A 21,767-nucleotide genomic window follows, 5' to 3' on the forward strand; every position below is an offset into this window, starting at 1 on the left:
AGAGCTGTTGAACTAAATTCAAGTTTAATGCGCTTGTGGCGCATTGTTCTGGTCGAAAACTTGATTGGGAAATATTTTATGGGGGTTGGATAATGTGGGAAAATTTTCGAGGGAAAAATGTGCACAGAAGTGCCTAGGTGACTCAGTTTAGGCATTTATGGATACCTGGGCGCATATCAATGACAAATCATTTAAGACCAAATGAAGATCAAATGAAACTAGTAAAATGGGTCCTTTTTTGGAACCCTGAGGAACTCCCAAGTGTTCTACCAAATGTTTTCTCACTCAGCACTTGTTTTTTTTCATTCTTACTAATATTTAACGACCTTTTTTAAGTATTCCAAAGACATGCCAGACAACACTGAACTAATGAAACTTATCTATTCTGCTGACTCAAAACTATTTATATCAGTTTAATGGCCACTTTTTACTTACTGATAATGCCATATGCAAGTGAAAATGCTGTCCTTCAAGCTTATTTCTAGTTGTTTCCGCTGTTAGAACCGGTAATAAATATGAACCCCTCAACATTCGTTGCCTTTGCCGTTCTTCTGCTTGCAGTGAGTAATATTTAACATCTACTTAGTAATGCGATCTGGCACCTGATTTTAGACTTTGGGTGTAGAACATGTCAACAGCGACAATGTAGAGTCAAAACCAGGGACGCTAGAGAAGAGTCTTGGTACGATGAGGAATTTTGCGGAAGCTTATAAAGGGCAACTTTCTGATTTTGTAAAACGCATAAACGATATTGTTGACTCCGAAGAGGAATCTCCTAGCAGTGGTTCTACCTTCATGACTAAAATTGCAAGATTTTCACTTGCCCCAATGCGTGCAGTGGAAAAATTTGTTAACAATGTTGGCGGCAAAAATTAAATTCCTCAATAGTTGGTAATATGGGTACTAATCCCTATAGTACCATTAGGCATCAAATACTGTTTTTATAATAAGTACTTACAAATGGTGGTGGTTTTGTGGACTAGTTTATAAAAAATAGTGTATGTGTCAAATGTAATAATAATAATTAAAAAAAATAATAGTCATATTTTATAACGATAATAATCTGTAGCGATTTTTTACGTCATCTGGGAGGGGGTTTGATACTTCTCCAGAATCTTGGATTAACCCTAAAGTTGCTCCACGGTTGTGAAAAAAGAGAACCAAAAGCTTTTGGCTGTTGTCTTCTTGAACAACATTTAAGAGCAGATCTTGTCCAAGAATGTGACGTTTGCCTTTTTGAAACCAACTCGGCTTAAGATTGAAGACTGAGGGCTTCATTTTGGTGTACCAAAAGTTGTTGAAATTATATATCTTGCTGAAAACGAAAGAAAGAAGATATGAGAATCAGATGAAATAGAAGACGCTACTTTTATGGAGTTTGTGTCATTCTTTTGTCCTTTTCTTTCTTGCATTATGTAAATTTGCCAAAAAGGAAACATTGAATAAATATAACTTATCTATTCTAATAACACAAACCATATCAGTGTAACGGCCAAAATTTACATGTCAATAACACCATATATACGCTTCCCAAAACGCGGTTCTTCAACCATATTTTTGGTTCTTCTTTGCTCTAAGAAGCAACGATGATTCCGAACCGCCTAACAATCGTTGCTTTTGTTGTTCTTCATTTTGCAGTAAGTAACCTATGACACCTACTCACTAATGCGATCTCACACCGGATTTTAGATCTTCTTAGGTCATTGTCAAGGTGCAAACGTAAACCGTGTAAAGCTCAAATCGACACAAGAAATACCAGAGAAAAGTTTTGATCCAATCGGGAATATGAATAAAGCTTTAGAAGAATTTTCTAGTCTTCTAGGGCCCATTCAAGATAATATTGACGTCAAAACCATAGCTAGTAAGGACACTTTGGGAAGAAGTTCTAATTTTATGGTTAAAATTGTTCGACTTCCATTTGCCCCAGTAAATGTATTGGTAAATGTTTTTAATGGTTGTCAGGTTATCACCACAGAAATTAAAGCTCTGCTTTATCGTGTTTAAATTTAGTAGTACTGTAGTATATGCTAGTACTTTGCTATTAAATTATAGGGAAAATTCAATTTGTATACGTACGAGTATTTGTTCAAATTTAGTAAAATAGTATGTAGTATGTACCTATGTTGAATGTATCTACTAATAGTATGTACAAAATAAAATAGAACATAGCTTAAGGGAGTCCGTTTCGGCTCAGGGACGCGAGGGTCGCAGGTTCGATTCCGACCAAGGGCGAAATTAAAAAAAAAGGCTATATTCTATCTCGTGATTCGGAAGTCACGTTAAGCCATTGGTCCCTGTCTATTGAGTTGGTCATCATGCCCCTCATAGATTTGTAAACCAGTCCTGTGAAACAAATTTTATAATAATGTCGGATAAGTGGTGGGAATGGATGAAACCCGGCCTCGATGCCGTTCCCCTTTTTCATAACAAATCATATCAAAGTTCTTCAAAGTGTTCATTGCGGCCTACCAATCCATGGTTGAATGGCAGACTTGCTTAAAATACTGTCGACAGTTAGATAAATCATTCTCTCTAAGTTAGACTCTTTTTGATCATCAGCAAAAATTATTCCATCTTGCTAAAACTAACATCAGTCAAAAAGAAGATGACAAACAGAGGGAAACTAAATCTATTCGGCTAGTTAAAGATGGTACTAGTCTGATCATGAACAAATCTTGTTGATAGTTCTTGTATTCCTTGTTGCTTGTATTTTTTAATTAAAAGGTAGGTCTTTGTGTGGCAGTAGATAGTATGATTATATTTTGGTTTTTCTGTGGTACCATAGATAAATTGGTGTTGGAGTACCTAGACCTTGTACTACTCGTAGAAAAGCTAGGAGTCGTAAATGTGGTGGATGGCAAGGTTTTAATCTAATTGCAAGTTACAGGAAATCCCTTTCTGTTTTTTATTGGTTTAAACTGGTTCCACCGAAAGCATAGTAATGATAATAGTGCTAAATCAAATGTACAGGTGCAGTTACAAGCTTTCTCATCATACTGATTTGCTTCAATATGCAGGCCTCAAAATTGTCGCCAAATAAAGAGGAATGTTTAATTTTTATCATTGGAGAAACAATAACTGAAGGTGCTTTAAGACATAATTGATGTTATCAAGAAGGTTACGCTTTTGAAAAGCATTGAAATGTTGTTATCTTTAGTAGATAGTAAAATGTTACTTCTGGACCAGGACATTTGGCGTCTTAAAAATCAAGGCAAAATTTTACAAATTTAGCTGTTTGCCCAAAAGCAAACAACCGAATAGGGCCTAAAACCTCTCAAAAATCATAATTTTTATCCACCCCAAAAGTTCCCAAATATGTGTAGACCACCAAAAATTGGACACACGAAAAAACCGTTAAAATCTCCCAAAATAATGGAAAATTACCTCAAGAACGCCCTAAAAAACTAACAAAATACCTTGTTTTTACGCACCCCAAAATGGCTTTTTACTTCTGGACCAGGACATTTGGCGTCTTGAAAAACAAGGCAGAATCTTACAAATCTAGCTGTTTTTTCCAAAACTCCACAACCAAAAAAGGCCTAACACCTCTCAAAAAGCATTAATTTTCATACACCCCAAAAACAGCTCTTCATTTCTGGACCAGGACATTTGGCGCACGCGAAAATCAATTAAAATTATCTAAAAAACAGGAAAAATTTTTACAAATTTCCTCGTTTTTAAACACCCCAAAAACTTTGATATTCGTTTATCTCAATAAGAACTAAGAAATATAACAAAAACACTTTAATATTCAGGGTGCGGGACGCCGCACCCTGGATATTCGTCTCAATAAGAACTATGTAAAATAGATATAAAATCAATTCGTCTATGTCAAAAAAACTGCTCTACCAAAACCATTGTCAAATCTCTAGTTTTCACACACCTCAAAACAGATTTTCATTTCTGAACCAAGCCTATTGGCGCATGGAAAAAATCAATGAAAAACAAATTAAAGCGACTTAAAATCCTCGACACTCCAAGTAAAATTACTTTAAAAACCAGGAAAAATTCTTATAAATTCCCTAGTTTTTAGATACCCCAAAAATAGCTCTTCATTTCTGGACCAAGCCAATTGGCGCATGGCAAAGGTGTTAAAAATTATTACCAAATAAATTTTGCATACCCCAACTGTATTCAACTATTATACGCACATAAAAAAGATACACCTAATTGTTCGAAGTCTACTAAAATATCTGAACACTCCATTATGGATTTTCATTTAGAGATCGCTATTAAAACTTTAATGTTATCGTAAACATGTTCGGTTTGTGTCTTAATTATCAAAAAATATCACACGTATACGACAACGTTTAACGTTAATCAAGCGTTGGTAATTTTAACAAAAACGTGAACGTAAACGTTGTCATGCCATGGAAATATTTGTTTTCAACAGCCCAATATTCGACTATGCCTTCATGATAATTCTTGGATTCAGAATATTTACAGAATTAATAAAAATAAGTGCAAAACATTCCCCGTTTTCATTCCGACTACAATCCGATCTATTCTTACAGCATCTCCTCTTTCACGACAGCTTATACCGTTTATAGGTATGTGTCTATCGACGAGAATCATCGGCACGACCATCAATCCTGAATTCGTCTTCGACTCATGAGCCTTTGGCGAATCAACAGGACAGGTCATTGTTGTTCGATATTACTGTAAGTCATGAATAGATGGAAGAGTCCCAAAACCGAGAAATGTTTTGAGAATATTTGGCAGCACTCAGTTGCCCGTCAATCCTCGTGGGTCCTCAATCTCTATGGCCACTCGAGATCTCACCAGTTCAGATTTCAGAACAACTGCATTCTCAATAAAAAAAGCGGCGATAGGAATCGAACTCAAAACCTTGTAATTATCTGTCTCACTCTTTTCTAACTGAGCTATTTATGTCTTGTCCATTATAATTTCTAATCAGCTACAATAATACATCAAATTGCGCAATATTACGAAATTTAAAAAAAAAGTTGGATTCGCGGGGGTTCGAACCCGAGACCCCTTGGATTGAAAGCAAATATCTTACCAACACGCCCATAATGGCTCTTGTACAGTCGTTTTCGAATTAAAGATCTTATAGTGTCTGTCCTAATTTTCTTATTTATTAAAAAAATGAAATTCGTTTCACATGCTACGCACTAGTGTACATAACAATTATTGTATCCAAATTAAATTTATTTTTTAAAGGTAAACACGCACGTAATACGCTGAATACGCTCGATCGTGCAGCGCTTAAATTTGATAACGAATAACGCATTTTGACTTCTGAGCGTTTTTATTAAACAGAAAACGGTCGATGGTCGAGCGTTGGTATCCTTCAAAAATACGCTGATACATCGGCCTACTCGTTAAAAAAACGGGTTTACTGTAAAAGCAATTTTTTTTCCGTTATAGAAATTGTTCTTAATCTTATTGTAGTATTCAACGATAGGCAACCAACAATATCATTATTGTTACGTAATTATAATTTGTTTTTGTAACACAACTTACTAAATTTGAAGTTTTTTTTTTATAATTTTGTAATTGTGATACTAAAAAGGTTATTATAAAAATATTTAACCTTTAAGTTTAATTCAAAACGATAATATGGATGGGGCCATCTAGACCAGGAGCGCGCGCGGCGCTGTTTCGGTCGATAATTCAGTTTGCCTTTTTACTTGTCTGTTGCGTTGACCGTTGACAGTTGACAGTTAACACCGCAGCAGCAACTAACAATTTTCAGTGCATTACACGTTATTCTACGGTGCATCATAGGTGTTTAATCGTTGTTAATAGGTAAGTCAATATTATTTATTAAATGTTATAAGTAAAATGCAATTCGTCTGACATTATGTTCATTTTCAACGATTGTGTCTAAAATTGAAGTAAATCAAATAACTGAATCCTGACCCACGAACGTGGTTTTTATATTGTAATCGTTTTTCAATGTCATAAAAGAAAAACATTGTTTTCGCGTCCAAAACATGGTAGTACTTAATAACTAGAATAATTATATTTATTATACTGTTATCACTGGGAAGTTGTAACACGTGTTGTTTGTACGGTAGGCAAAATTGCTTTTCTGAATTTGTGTTTTCGTAAGGTTTTTAAGTATCGCAGAGAAAATATCTGCTTAAAGCTGACTCGTACTGTAAGTTGTACCTACTTATTCTATCAACAACACAATTTCACTCAAAGTTAGTTGCATTCCAAAAAAAAAATAATTTTGAAGTAATCTAAAAGTTGGATTTTTTTAAGGACAACTTGTTGTGCTTAGGTTATCAAAGATGAGTTAGTTATCAGTTTACATTATGATCATCGATTAAATTATAATGAAAACATGTCTTTACCACAATGTTGTTATATTGTTTATTACCGAATCTTTGCTATAAAACTATTATACTATTATGTGATCTTTGGTTAACTTGATAATATTTTTAACCATCTCTCTTAATTTCAATTATCTTTTCAGTTTGCTTTATCTGACTATCTTTTCGAGTGATTCTCCTATATTCAAATAAAACTTTTTAGTGTATTCCAAATATGAATAAAATATAAAAATAAATAAAGTAATATAATATTCTTTAATTTCTTGATCCGTTTTTGTATTTAATGTTATTATTAGGGATTTAATATTACGAACACTCAATAAAATCCATATTGTTTTATTTAAATTATTTGGCGAAACATTTATAATATATTTTGTTATCAATTTTTTATAATATGATAATTCATTTTTAATCTTATCATAATTTATTATTTGGTATTCTATTTTATAGTTTTCTAAAATTTTCTTTAAATCTTTCTTAATATCGCGTAAATTCAGTGGGGGATAGCCACCCCCCCCACTGAAATTCCATATTGTATAAAGCATAAAAGATCATTTGTTATTATTATATTTTTCTTTTAAATAACGTAAACCATATATCGGTTAACCACGTACTCAAATTAATTTTATAGGAGTAGTTATTTTTATTTATAAAGTCAAACAGGTTTAATGGATTAGCATTAATTTTATAATTATGTCAACGTTAGTTTCCTATTTATCTAGCAATTCTTCTAATTTAAAATAATATTTCCTAACTTTTTTTTGCCTTATTGTTATTCAACATCATTATTAATTCTTTAAAATTTTTAATCATTTTGTATATATTTATACAAATTTGCTTTAGCATGTTTATAATCTATTTCTTCGTATGAGATTTCCTTGTCCTTTAAAAAGTTCTTAAAATCGCGTTATTTCTTCAATAAATCCCATGAATTGAAGCAAATTGTTTGTGATTAATATTTTTCTTTTTCTGCAAAAACAGCATATTTCCAAAAAATACGACTATCAATTTTCTGTTAAAATCAACACCTACGTCTTTACTTATAGCATTTGTTGATTTTTCATAACCCAATATTTCTGCTAAATCTTTACCTTTAAACAAAGGTTGATTATCATTGTCTAATATGAAAAATACGTCTTGATCATAAACTTTCAAGTAACAGTATTATCTATGTCAATAATTTAATTTATTTTTTATTATTGGGTCAACGATCCCATTTATACTAAGGCTCTGGATCATTCTAAGGTACCGCCAACGGTTGCGACGTATATCTCCATCTCACTTAATTTTGAGTTAATCTCATGTAGAGATGGGGCAATGGCGGAAAAATTTGCATCTTTTAAAAATTAATTTTTGCGACTTGAGTTGCCTCATTTGTGACTGCCTACAAAATGTACCAACAAATTAAATTGTATTAACTTCACCTATTTTATTTATGACCACATTGGTAAATAGAATTTAAGCACTGCAAACGAATGCATACGCACACCTCCAACAAACGTCAAATGTCAATTAGTTTGAAACTTCAACAGATTTTTGGGTGCTCTTTTTCAGTAATCCACAGAGACCTCCAGTTTTCGGTTCATTTTTGTTACATTTCGTGTTCCTGTTGTGTACCTATATTAATCGTTTGTCGTTTTTATTACGAATTTGTGATCTTTGGTTTTGGTTCAGTTTTGATAGTTACTTACATTTTGTTGCGTAGTTTGTAGTTTCGTTGCTGTTCATATTCAGTTTCATAATTATTTCTTGTTTATTGGGGTGTTATTTGGGTACCTAAGCATTTAGTTTACATTGAGTTTTGGTTTTACTTCGGACAGTGATTTAGGTACTTGCGCAGGTTTTCCACTATTGTTAAACAAGATGAATTGTATACCTGAATAAATTTCTTGCAAAAAACTATGCTTTAGTTATATTATACCGCAATTGGGAAATGTTGCACCCTGCAGTGAATTTTTTTATTTTTTGTCACAACAGCTTAACCCATAACCTCTGCGTGACATAACTGTCAAGCTGTTTGAAATGTTAGTGGTGATGTAATTTTGCAAAAATTCCTAGAAACATTCAATACTTCTATCTCTGTCGCACTCACGGGATTTCTCAGTAATGCCCTCTCTTTTAATTTTGAGTTTCAAAAATGGGGAATGAGTTGGCGCTACCTTATTATAATCATCGAGAACCTTAATTTATACTAGCTGTCTCAGTTTCAGGTTATCGTTTTTCAATTGCTCCAATTCATTTGCCATGCTTTCGTATTGTGGGAAAACCCTCTGATGTCAATTTTTCGCTTCTTCTTTCTTGGATGATAAAATTCTTTCCATACGTTATTTGTCTTCATCATATAATTACTTCTAATAGCTTTATTTATATTATTATTATTATTCTAAAATAATTGCTCTTTTCTCTTGAATCTACGTTGATATCTAGCTTTTCATTTATTTTATGTAGGGCCGGTTTCACCAACATTAGTTAAAGTTAACGATGGAATAAGACCATAGCAACAATTATTATAATCATAGTAACGATTGTTTTTAACTGTCCGTTAAAGTTAACTAATGTTGGTGAAACCGGCCCGTAAACTTTTTATAATACGTAGGTCCCATATTGCCTCGCATATTGTACTAGATCCCTTTTATTACAAGTATTTATTTTTTTTGACAATTAATTAAATAAACATTAAATTGATCACCTCCCTATACCACACATATTTTTTTGAATCTCGAGACTTATCACAATTTTACCTAAAAAGGGACAGTGTGTTTTAGTATGCACTGTTTATAGATAATTTCTTATGAAAAAAATGTAATAAATTAAATGAATCGCTCACATAACGATGACCAAGAAACATGGCAAATGTTTCAAAAAAAGTTGAACGATATGAGAAGCAAACCAAATAATGACTTTGAACGATTAGTATTTAAAAATATGCATAATCAATTTAAAATGTATGAAAATAACGTATTAACCTTGGCAAAACTAGATTTTCTTAAAATTCGTTTTCCTAATCTTCAAGTCTTTGATGAATAAATTTTCTAATAAATGACAAGTCTTTGCTCCATTTGTTTGGAATTAAAATGTCCAGATGATTTTTATAACTATAGAAATAAATATGAAAAAACATGTAAACAATGTAAAAAAGCAGTTAATTCTACTCGTTTATTATGTGATTGTGGTAGATATTACACTAGAACTAATTTTAGAAGGCATATAAAAACAAGTTTGCATAAAAATGGATTGAATTTATATATTTACTAAAAATTGTTTGTTAGATTTTTTCCTATAATAAATGGAACGAAGGAACTTAAGTAATCTTCGTTTATCTGAACTGTTTAATATTGCAAAATCATTAGACATCAAATATATTAGAAAATATACTAAAGCAGACTTAATAAAAGCTATTATCAAAGCTTCGGACAGAGTCCTCGTGAGCGAAGCGAATTCAGAAATATTTTCATTTGATGATGATTTATTTGCTGAACCAAGGAAAAAGAGAGTTAGTAAAATCAAATGTGACATATGTGGAAAATATATCAAAAGCACCCGAATGCACCTCCATAAAGAGAAAGAAAACAAAAAGAACCTAAAAACATTTCAGTTTGATGACGATATATTTGCTAAACCAAAAAAAAATAGAGTAAAGAAGATAAAATGTGATATGTGTGAAACATATATCGAGGAAACTCGAATACATTTGCATAAATTAAAACATGATTTGAATAGTCGTCGTTTGCTCGAATTACGTAATATGGCAAAATCCTTAGGTATAAGATACATTAAAAGATACAATAAGGCAGAATTGATAAACGAGATTATTAATGCTGAAGAGCAATTAAAAATAAAAAGAGAAAACAAGAAGAGCTTGGAAATATTTCCGTTTGATGATGCCATATTTTCTAAACCAAAAAAAGAAAGAGTAAGAAAGATCAAATGTGATGAATGTGGAAAGTATATTAAGGAAAGTCGAATGCAGTTGCATCAAGCAAGACATAATCCAGAACCAGATTTCATTTTAGTTCAGGTTGCTTTTAAGGGAAGATTATTAACATATCAACATAATAATCTAGAAGAAGGTATAGATATGGAAACATACATGGATATGATAAAAGAAAAGGCTATTAAAATAATTATAAATGCTTTAAATCTCCATAAAAATATTAAAACCAATCTAGAGATGGAATGTGAGTTTATGAAGCTGGAAAATGAAGACTTCACAATGATACATAAATTTCAGTTACCAAATGTTATACTAAGAGAAAAAGACGCCTTAGAGGAATACTGGGATGAACAAAAGGATTTATTTATATCAAGATGTGATGAACTACAAGAAAAAGGATCTGGATGGACTCTGAAAAATATAAATCATTTGCGCATTAATATAAACAAATATACACCTTTAAGCGGAAATTCATATGTAGAATTACCCAAGTGGATTAAAGATAAAAAAGCTTGCGTTAATGTTAAAAACAACGATAACAAATGCTTTATGTACAGCGTAATATCCTGTTTACATCAAGCAAAAGAACATGTAGATAGACTGAATCATTATAATAAGCCGGAATATATAAACGAATTAAATTTTGAAGGAATAAATTTTCCTGTAACAATCCAGGACATACCTAAATTTGAATCACATAATAAAATTAATGTTACCGTGTTTAGTTACGAAGAACAAATATTTTATCCTTTGTATCATAATAAGAAGCGATTTTATGAAATGAATATCGACTTACTATACTTTGGAAATAAAGACAACAATCATTATTGTTGGATCAAGAATTTGAGTCGATTGTTAAATGATCAGTTGGAAATAAATAGAAGCAAAAAATATTTCTGTAGAAGATGTTTAAATTACTCCGCTAGAACTGAAGATGCTTTAAAGAAACATCAAAATGTGTGCTTTAGTAATGAACCATGTGTTCCGAACATGCCTGATGATAATGTATTAAAATTTAAAAATATTCAAAGAATGTTAAGACATCCGTATGTCATTTATTCTGATTTTGAATCTATTCTGAAACCTATTCCTACATGCGAACCAAATCCTGAATCATCATATACTCATAAAACACAATTTCATGTTCCCTGTGGTTATGGATTATACATTAAGAGTGCTTATAATAATATTGATAACCCATTGGAAATTTACAGAGGAGAGGAAAGTGATAAACGTTTTATAAAAAGAATAACTGAACATACCAGAACAATATATAAGTTATTAAAAGAAAATAAACCCATAAAAGATATCGAACTAGAAGTATATGAAAAAACAAAAATTTGTTATCTTTGTGAAAATGTGTTTTCTATAGAAAATCCAAAAGTAAGAGATCATGATCACTACACTGGAAAATATAGGGGAGCTGCTTGTAGAAAATGCAATTTGAAATATAGACAACCATTGTTTATTCCAATTTTGTTTCATAATTTAAGTTCTTACGATTGTCATTTGTTTATAAAAAATCTAGGAGAAGATAAAAGTCAATTGAAATTAATACCTAATAACGAAGAGAAGTATATTTCTTTCAGTAAAATTTTAAGAATGGATGATAATGGATATATCGAATTGAGATTTATCGATTCATTTAGATTTTTAGCAAGTAGCCTAGACAATTTGTCATCTAATCTGGAATCAAGTCAGTTGAGAGAAATAATTAAATACTTTTCAAATAATGAATTAGATGTGTTATTTAGGAAAGGAAAAAGCAAGATAATTCGAAAAGGAATATATCCTTATGAATACATGGATTCTTTTGAGAAATTTTCTGAAACAAAACTTCCATCAATAGATAAATTTTATTCTTCGCTCACAAAAGAAGGAATTTCTCAAGAAGAATTCAAACATGCAGTGAAAGTATGGAAACATTTTAAAATCAAAAACTTGGGTGAATGGCATGATTTATACTTAAAACTAGATGTTTTGCTGTTAACTGATATATTTGAAAATTTTAGAGACTTATGTTTGGAAAAGAGTTATGGACTCGATCCTCTTTGGTATTATACAACGCCGGGGTTAGCTTGGGACTGTATGCTCAAATATACTTCAGTGGAGTTGGAATTATTAACTGATTATGAAATGTATTTGTTTTTTGAAAGGGGAATTAGAGGAGGTATTTCACAGTGTAGTAACAGGTATTCGCAAGCAAATGAAAATACTCAGATTATCTATATAGATGCTAATAATCTATATGGATGGGCTTTATCTCAGAAATTACCAGAAAAAGACTTTAAATGGTTGACTTGTGATGAAATTAAAAATGTCGACGGTATATTGGTATCAGATAGTGATACGGGTTATGTTTTGGAAGTCGATTTAGCATTTCCAGTAGACTTAGCTATTCATAACAAATTCAATGATCTTCCTTTAGCCCCGGAAAACAGAATTCCTCCGGGCGGAAAAGTAGAAAAACTACTTTGTCATTTCTATGATAAGAAAAATTATATAATTCATTACGAAACATTAAAACTTTACAAAAGTTTAGGTATTAGAATAACAAAGGTTCACAGAGGTATAAAATTTACTCAGTCAAATTTCATAGCACCATATGTAAAATTTAATACTGAACAAAGACAAAAGGCGAAAAATGATTTTGAAAAAGATTTCTGGAAATTAATGGTTAATGCCCCATATGGTAAGTCTATGCAATCTGTTAGAAACCAACAAAATATTAAGTTATATTGTGATGAAGAAAAATTACAAAAAGCGATAAACAAACCTAATTTTAAACACAGAACTATATTTAGCAAACACCTGGCAGCAGTTCACAATTTTAAAACAAAAGTATTGTTTAATAAACCAATTTATATTGGGCAAACTGTATTAGATTTATCGAAATTGTTAATGTATAACTTCCATTACAATGTAATTAAAAAAGAATTCAATGAAAACGTAAAACTTCTTTATGGAGACACTGATAGCTTTATATATGAGATTAAAAATGCCGATTTCTATGAATTTATGAAAAACAATCCCGACTATTTTGATACATCTGATTATCCAAAGGATCATCCATTATATTCTGATAAAAATAAGAAAGTAATAGGGAAATTCAAAGATGAATTGAATGGTATTAAGATATTGGAATGCATAGGTTTAAGGTCAAAAATGTACAGTTACAGAACCGAAAATTCTGTTTCGAAAAAATTAAAAGGTATCACAAAAGCAGTATTGAAGAAAGAAATAAGTTTTGAAGATTACAAAAATTGCTTGTTTAATCAAAAAGAATACTTCCATAGACAGAAAGTGATCAGGAGTCATAAACATGATATATTTACTGAAGAAGTAAAGAAAAAGTCTCTAAGTTGGAAAGATGATAAAAGATACCTTTTACCTAATTCTACAGATACATTAGCTTATGGACACGTATTAGTATCATCATAGGTACGTTCATGGACATTGTTGAATAAATCGCTATTTTTTATTAGTGTTGAAGTAATAAATTAAGAAAACAATAATTACAATTACGATAATAAACATAAGAACAAAAATAATAATTTTTAATTTGTTAACTTGTTGAATGAGACTTGAAAACTTTTTTCGGAATTTTGGATATTCTTCATTGAATATATTTAAATTCTTGAATACAGTACTTTCCATTTAATTTACAATTTTTGAGTTTTTTCATTTATTGCTCTCATATTTTTAGTATGTCTTTCAAATATTTTCAGGGTTCTTTTCTTTACATCATCGATGTTTGATGGTATTACTACTGTTTTGTTTCTTAATTCTGCTAGTTTCTTAGGATCATAATTATTGTAGTTGTCTAATTTATATTCCAATTCATCTATTTTATTATTAGCGGATTCTAGTTCACAGTCTGTCATAATTAATTGTTCAAGGAATAAATTAGCTGCTTTTCTTGCAATATATTTATCTACAACTTCTTGTTTGAAACCAACTATTTTTGCTCCATCTTCTAATCTGTCTATTTCAGTAATAATAGGTTTTAAATCTTTTTTCCATTTTTCTTTCTCATCGTTGGGAATGTATGAAACTAGTTTGTCCATTTATGACTGAAAAGTTTCTAAAGATTTACTAATTAATTCATCTGCTTCTTCATCTAAACTTATATGTTTACGACTACCTGCTTTGTGTTCTACATTATCGAATATTTTTTTATTTTTTGTTTTGCTTTTTCTCTCTTTTGTTCCCAATTGTTCCGATTTGTTCTCTTTTGTTCCGGATTGCTCTGGTTTGTTCCCGTTTGTTCTCGTTTTACATGCAATCTTAATTCCAACTGAATTTAGTCCCATATTAAGGGAATTTCTGGAAATACTTTTAGATTTGCAAAAATCTGTCTTTGTTAGTTTTTTATTTACGGTAGAATTGAGGTATTCAATGGCAAAATTACGATTTCTCATTTGAGTTACTTCATTGATATTTTTTGGTATATTTAGTTTTTTATCTTGAGTAAAAGATTTGTAACAATTTTTGAATTGCTGGAGTTCAGATGGTTGTCTTGTTTTTAATGGTGTATAATATTCTGCTACAATTTTGTTCTCTTTAGTATTGGTCATTTTTTTTTATTTATTTAAAAAATATTTGCCTCCATCATTCAAAAAGAAATAAGGAGGTTACTGATATTTCGATGTGATCAACAATGACTGAATCTGTTGGCGGCACTGCAACTTTGAATGAAATTTGTACCTCTGCTAAGTAATAAATAGTTTAATAAAAAATAGGTAAAAATCTAACTCTATTATAATATTATCGTTTATTAAATTACTTAACAAATTCACATCAAATTTACAATTGTTTAGTTTTTTAATAAATATATTGCCCGTGCCTGCACAATTTAAGAATGACCATTACTAACTGCTACGTCTCATTACCGACGTCTTTTTCTTATTATTACTGACCGATTGAAACGTACCCAGGGAATGGGAGTGAAAGTGAGTAATTGTCACTTTCAAACTTTTTAAAAGTTAGAAAACAGTTAATTACCAATTGATTTTGTGAATAAATACATTTCCTGTTGTCAAATTTAACTGCACTGACAACATTTTGACAGGGTTTGTGACTTTCTAACCTTTTTCCCTTTCATCGTGTTTTCAAATCCCCAATGTGAGATAACCTAATTGAACATTCACGCCCGAATATTGTGACTTACGGTTTGTCCAGATTTTACAACTTGGCCGCAAACAAAAGTCGATATTTTTCGATTGTTTTAATACCAACAGATTCAGTCATTGTTTATCACTCTGTAGCTTGATCATAAAGGGCTACTTAATTTTTTTTTTCTTTCAGCATTGATTTATCCGTTTGAGGATCTTATCATTACAGATTATTTTTTTTTACATATTTTAATTACTTATATTTATAAACCATGTTCACCTGACTGATTATTATTATTACGATTAATTATAATTTTTTATTGTTAATCTTGTTGTTATTGTAGATAAATGGCCCAGCCCCCTTGTAAAAGAACTAGATTGGCGATTTCTTCAGATTTGGAAACTTTGTCTGGAATAAGTGAAAATGTAAGTTTTGTATAAATTTTAGTATGTTGTTAAATTTATTTATAAATTTTGTTTATCCCGACTTTAACTTAATATATTGTGTCCTGTTGAACAACCAGATGGATGTAACAACCGAAAACAGAAGTGTAGAAGTTCAAGGAGCTGGTGGCCAAGGACTTGAAGGGAATGGGCAAAGTAATTCTGACGACAATGTAAGTTAATTTGTTGATCTTAATTTTTTTATTAGAATGTTTTTTCCAATTTTTCAGAAAAATTGCCTTATAGCTTCAGAGGAATTTGAGGAGCTTCTCCTTACGTCTATTGCGTTTATTGACAAAACGCTATTTATAAAAAAATTTTTTCGAAGAAGTCTAAACGAAAAATCATGGGCAGAGAAAATTCTCATCACAGCACCTAGTCGATTTGGTAAATCGGTAATCATGAATACCTTGAAGGTGTTCTGTGAACCAGATGTGGATGAACAAGGAAATATCGTTACCTGTTTGAAAAAGAATGTAGCCGGAAAATGGGTCGAAGATAAAAACAAAACTCCACCAAAAAATTACAAACTATTCAAGACCGTTATTAGAAACAAGCACTTGCAAATTTACAGCTGCACCTGTCCTACAAAGCACATGGACGACGATTTGGAAAATGGAACATGCGACAGCAGACAATTCTTCTACCAACATTGTGGTCAGCATCCAGTAATTTTCTTTAGCTTGAAGGATATTTCGCCTCATAATTGGAACGCGTTTATTAAGACACTCAAAGATAGTTTGTGTGAAACATATAAAAAGCACATGTATTTGGGTGACCAAAGAAGTCGTTTAAATGAGAAAATGAAGCTAGAGTTTAATTTGTTTCTTGAGGGTGAGAAACGTGATTTGGATAAGGAAGGTCAACCAATTACCTTGAAATTAGATGAAGATGATTTGCGATATTCTTTATACAAGTTAATAGAATATTTGTACATCCAGTTCAATAAAAGAGTGCTGATATTGATCGAAGAATTCGACGCTCCTCTTATGAAGTTGCTACATAACCCAGAAGAAAACATAAAACAAGCGTACATAAGCAAGATCATTCGGTATATCGGGGAAATGTTGAGTACCGTTCTAAAAGGTAATGAGAAGGTATTAGGTGCATTGATTAACGCCTGTGTTTTATTGTCAACAACTATATCACCGTACGCGAACAATGTTTCTATTTGTCCATTCCTAGAAAATCATGAGTTTTCTGAATATTATGGATTTACCAAGGCTGAAGTAGCAGATTTGCTAAAGATGCGTTTATTCAAGGGCTTTAATGAAGCCGACATTTTATCATATTATAATGGCTATAAAGTGTTTGACACAAATCTACAGTTATATAACACATTTTCTGTTTTAAAATATCTCCAGGATTGGATAGTTGCACGGCGACGCGCGAAACATGAAGCTAATAAGAGTCCAGATACGAAGAAGCACGCACCTAGATGTTATTTTAGTAGCCACGGGATTCAACCCTTGAACAAACTGTTTGCAGTTGGGGGTATTAGAGACAAACTCAGTGATATTATTACCAAAGGTACAGTTACTGTAGAGAATCCTGTGTATAAATTGACACCTGAACACGTTATGATACTGATGGAAGTGATGTTACAACCTAGTGAGGTCGATGACGAACATGCCAATTTATTCCTTCAGTACATGAAGGATCGTGGATATTTCAACGTAATTGAAAACAATACAAACCGGTGTGTTTACGCTATACCAAACGGTGAAGCCGAAGACGAAATTATTAAGCAGTTTTGTGATAAATCATACTACATGACCAAATACAATATTAGTAAAGAGATGATTAACAAATATACGACGGCTATGAAAGATCTGGATCGTGACAATAATGAATCATTTCAAAAGTTCGCAGATTCCATTGCAAGCTTACTTTCTGGAAGTTTCAAGCCAAAGAATCATGATGAGCTTAAGGCTGTTCTCTTTACTTTATGTGTGAACGAATTCGATCCATCTTGTGAACGATTTTGTCAAGACAATAAGAAAAATCGACTTGACTTACTGTTTATAAGAAAGGATGGCACAGGAATAATTATAGAAGTGAAGTTTGGTCAGAGTAGTGCACAAGCTGGTCTCAAACAAATTTTTGACAAAGAGTACTATAAAGTTTTTGAAGGAGAGAATATTATAAAAGACAAAATATATATTGGGCTACACACGAACCATCAAAAAGTAACTGTCTGTGGTTTTGCAACATCTTATGAACAGGTTGTTGACTCTTTCGCAAATATTTCTGATGACAAGCTGATCGTAAAATCTAGTAAATTGTAAAGGATATGTATCATATAGCTTAGTTCACATAAATCCCTTATGAAACTTAACTTTTAGACGTTCCGTCGGATTATAACAAAACGAAAAAAAAATTGAAATTATCGTTTATGTTAGCTAAGCTGATATATGGTACCGAATTTGTTTATGTTTATACATTTCTAAAAACTGTGTTTCTGTACAAAATGTGTTATCTCATTTACGAACGGTAGAAGTGTGAAATTTGTTTACCTAGAATAAAATGAGATTGAAAACGATAATTTTATGTATTTAATTTTATTGATATAGGTTGTCTAGACAGGATTTTTTAAGTCTAAATGTTTTTGTATGATACTAACTTTATTATAAAAAATGATCAAAATATTAACAATGTTTCATGTAATAAAAAACGACCTGTCATATTTTGTGACCCAAGATTATTGATTTCGTTCCCACAGTTGGTTCTGAACAGTATATAGACAGACACACACTGCTCTAGATGGCGCTAACTATATTGTTTTGCTTTTTATAAACTGGCCCAATTTAAACTTTATTATTTACAAAATATAAAAATGTATAACGGTTTAATATCACAAAACAAAAAAAACAATTTTAGTAAGTAGTTGTCTTACAAAAACAAATTATAAAAAAACGAATTTTACGTTGGCATCGTTACTTAGGTGTAATAATATTTTTTTAGCCAATGTAAGATCCTAACAATTAGGATGTGAATGAACTTGTGATAATATTGTGTCTAGAATTCCATTAAGATATGCAAACCAAAAAAATCAGCTAAAAATTTAAAAGTATTGATTGTTAATCAATTAACGTTAAACGTTGTCGTATACGTGTGATATTTTTTGATAATTAAGACACAAACCGAACATGTTTACGATAACATTAAAGTTTTAATAGCGATCTCTAAATGAAAATCCATAATGGAGTGTTCAGATATTTTAGTAGACTTCGAACAATTAGGTGTATCTTTTTTATGTGCGTATAATAGTTGAATACAGTTGGGGTATGCAAAATTTATTTGGTAATAATTTTTAACACCTTTGCCATGCGCCAATTGGCTTGGTCCAGAAATGAAGAGCTATTTTTGGGGTATCTAAAAACTAGGGAATTTATAAGAATTTTTCCTGGTTTTTAAAGTAATTTTACTTGGAGTGTCGAGGATTTTAAGTCGCTTTAATTTGTTTTTCATTGATTTTTTCCATGCGCCAATAGGCTTGGTTCAGAAATGAAAATCTGTTTTGAGGTGTGTGAAAACTAGAGATTTGACAATGGTTTTGGTAGAGCAGTTTTTTTGACATAGACGAATTGATTTTATATCTATTTTACATAGTTCTTATTGAGACGAATATCCAGGGTGCGGCGTCCCGCACCCTGAATATTAAAGTGTTTTTGTTATATTTCTTAGTTCTTATTGAGATAAACGAATATCAAAGTTTTTGGGGTGTTTAAAAACGAGGAAATTTGTAAAAATTTTTCCTGTTTTTTAGATAATTTTAATTGATTTTCGCGTGCGCCAAATGTCCTGGTCCAGAAATGAAGAGCTGTTTTTGGGGTGTATGAAAATTAATGCTTTTTGAGAGGTGTTAGGCCTTTTTTGGTTGTGGAGTTTTGGAAAAAACAGCTAGATTTGTAAGATTCTGCCTTGTTTTTCAAGACGCCAAATGTCCTGGTCCAGAAGTAAAAAGCCATTTTGGGGTGCGTAAAAACAAGGTATTTTGTTAGTTTTTTAGGGCGTTCTTGAGGTAATTTTCCATTATTTTGGGAGATTTTAACGGTTTTTTCGTGTGTCCAATTTTTGGTGGTCTACACATATTTGGGAACTTTTGGGGTGGATAAAAATTATGATTTTTGAGAGGTTTTAGGCCCTATTCGGTTGTTTGCTTTTGGGCAAACAGCTAAATTTGTAAAATTTTGCCTTGATTTTTAAGACGCCAAATGTCCTGGTCCAGAAGTAACATTTTACTATCTACTATCTTTTACGTTGCTAAATATCGACATTTGAATTCATAAAACTAACGATGGACTTAATGGCAATGATTACTTTAATGTACCTTGGGCAAAGCATGGCCACGATAATATAAAATGAGTATAATAAGTAAGACTGTATTTTTGATAAGAAAACTTTACAAAATGCACAAGACGAATGTAGCAAGTGGCGAAAACTCAAAAGAATCATGTTTTGTTTTCTTTTGTATTTTTTATATGTGCAGGGGCTAGATCTAATGAGTAGCGAGGTCTCTCTAAAATGTTTAAATCGGAGATTAGATAGCAGCTGTCTTTTCATAAAACAACTCATCTAGTTTCCATCTTTCTTTTTTTTTGTTTTTAGTTCAGAGGGCAAATAATTAATCAAAAGCACTCGCAAAACTAGCTTTCAAAAAAGAAAATTAGAATTGAAGAAATAACTTTTTGATCAGAATTCTCTCTTGGTTAGATTCTTTCGAACTTTGTCCTCCCCTCGCTTACGTATTTTTCATTCTAAATTGTTTTCTTTTTTTCTCTATTTTACACATTACCGAATAAAATAAGAGTCAATCGTAGGTCACAAATTTATTGATTAGTACTATCAACAAAGAGAATCGTTGTCGAAACTTATGGACGTCACCAAGAGGTAGAGAAGCATTATCGAATGCTCCTATGATGGTGTCGTACACTACTATGGGAGTTGGCAGCGTTACAAATGGTACTAGATTTGAGTCGCAGTTGGCAAAACTTGCCAACAATTAAATTGACTGAAGAATAATAATAGTAATGATGGTCATCATCGAGAAGTGAACTGAAATTTCCAAAGTATTAGTAGTTACAAGAATAGAAGAGAAGAGTACTATAACGGGCATAGTACTTAGAGTAGCAACAAATTTTCCATTTATATCTACATAGGTCATCAGTCGAATACGTTATACAAAATATTTTGACTAATTATTTTGAAATATTTTAAAACGAAAAGTTGGTTCATAATTGAGATACTTACAGAAGAAAACCTCTAATTTTTCAGCACAATCTTGTTCTTCCTTCTTTGTTTTTCTTCAGAGCATTTTTTTTTTTAGAAGACAACATGGGAAAAACACAGATTCATTCCCAATCATTACAGAGTCGATTTTCTTAAAAGCAAAAATCCAACGCATCCATGTTGTATATATTCTTCTTAGGATGTAGCCTAGCACTAAGAAAATTGCAAGCTAATGAATAACATTTTATTAAGAAGATAGAATTCCACTTCAAATTATACACATCCCGACTTTAGTTGTTTTGAAGAGAAAGCAAATAGAAAATAGACGAAATCAGAAATAGAAGAAAAATTGTCGTACTGTGAGAGGATCCCTGACAACCGTAGAAGCAACCAAGCAACGAATGTCACACGAAGAGTGTCTTCTACTGTTGTAGTTAGTCTACTGCTTAAGCCATGGTAGTTATGAATACTATGGTCCTTGTCAGAAGTAGAAGAAAAATAGTTGTATTCATAAAACTACTGTTTTTGCCACCCTAGTAATTATGTCAAATTCTCGACGATATTTATAAGTAGATACTATGTCCTTTGTTTGATACATATATCGGGCGTTCAAATGAAATCCTGGGCTGGGAAGGCGCTGGAAACCGTCAATTGTTGTGCTTTTTTAAAGCGTAGATTAATTGGAGCATGTTGACAGCTAACCTAAAATTTAGAGCCAAAAATGTTTTCTTTTCTTCT

At 31.5% G+C, this 21,767-nt stretch overlaps 2 protein-coding genes and 1 long non-coding RNA gene across 13 annotated transcripts in view; all 3 read left to right on the forward strand.

The window, feature by feature from the left end:
• LOC138137578 (chondroitin sulfate N-acetylgalactosaminyltransferase 1-like) overlaps nt 1-21,767 on the forward strand; it is a 125,186-nt gene that overhangs the window by 76,183 nt on the left and 27,236 nt on the right. The window lies entirely within an intron of this gene.
• Nucleotides 346-2,174, forward strand: LOC138136626 (uncharacterized). Its single transcript, XR_011161371.1, has 3 exons — nt 346-560; nt 613-1,637; nt 1,690-2,174. It is a non-coding gene; the product is annotated as an uncharacterized lncRNA (long non-coding RNA).
• Nucleotides 5,618-18,491, forward strand: LOC138137577 (uncharacterized). The gene is made up of 4 exons (XM_069057036.1): nt 5,618-5,772; nt 15,698-15,779; nt 15,878-15,970; nt 16,028-18,491. Exons 2-4 carry the CDS (start codon nt 15,702-15,704, stop codon nt 18,083-18,085), a joined length of 2,229 nt encoding a protein of 742 aa, XP_068913137.1. The 5' UTR covers nt 5,618-5,772; nt 15,698-15,701; the 3' UTR covers nt 18,086-18,491.

Source organism: Tenebrio molitor, chromosome 8, assembly GCF_963966145.1.
Source record: "Tenebrio molitor chromosome 8, icTenMoli1.1, whole genome shotgun sequence".
Lineage (NCBI taxonomy): Eukaryota > Metazoa > Arthropoda > Insecta > Coleoptera > Tenebrionidae > Tenebrio > Tenebrio molitor.

Excerpts from the sequence above, each read along its gene's own strand:
- LOC138137577 (XM_069057036.1), top strand. The coding sequence starts at position 15,702 with ATGGCCCAGCCCCCTTGTAAAAGAACTAGATTGGCGATTTCTTCAGAT. Across the intron at positions 15,780-15,877 it reads TGTCTGGAATAAGTGAAAAT|ATGGATGTAACAACCGAAAA; the intron begins GTAAGTTTTGTA and ends TTGAACAACCAG. Across the intron at positions 15,971-16,027 it reads AAAGTAATTCTGACGACAAT|AAAAATTGCCTTATAGCTTC; the intron begins GTAAGTTAATTT and ends CCAATTTTTCAG.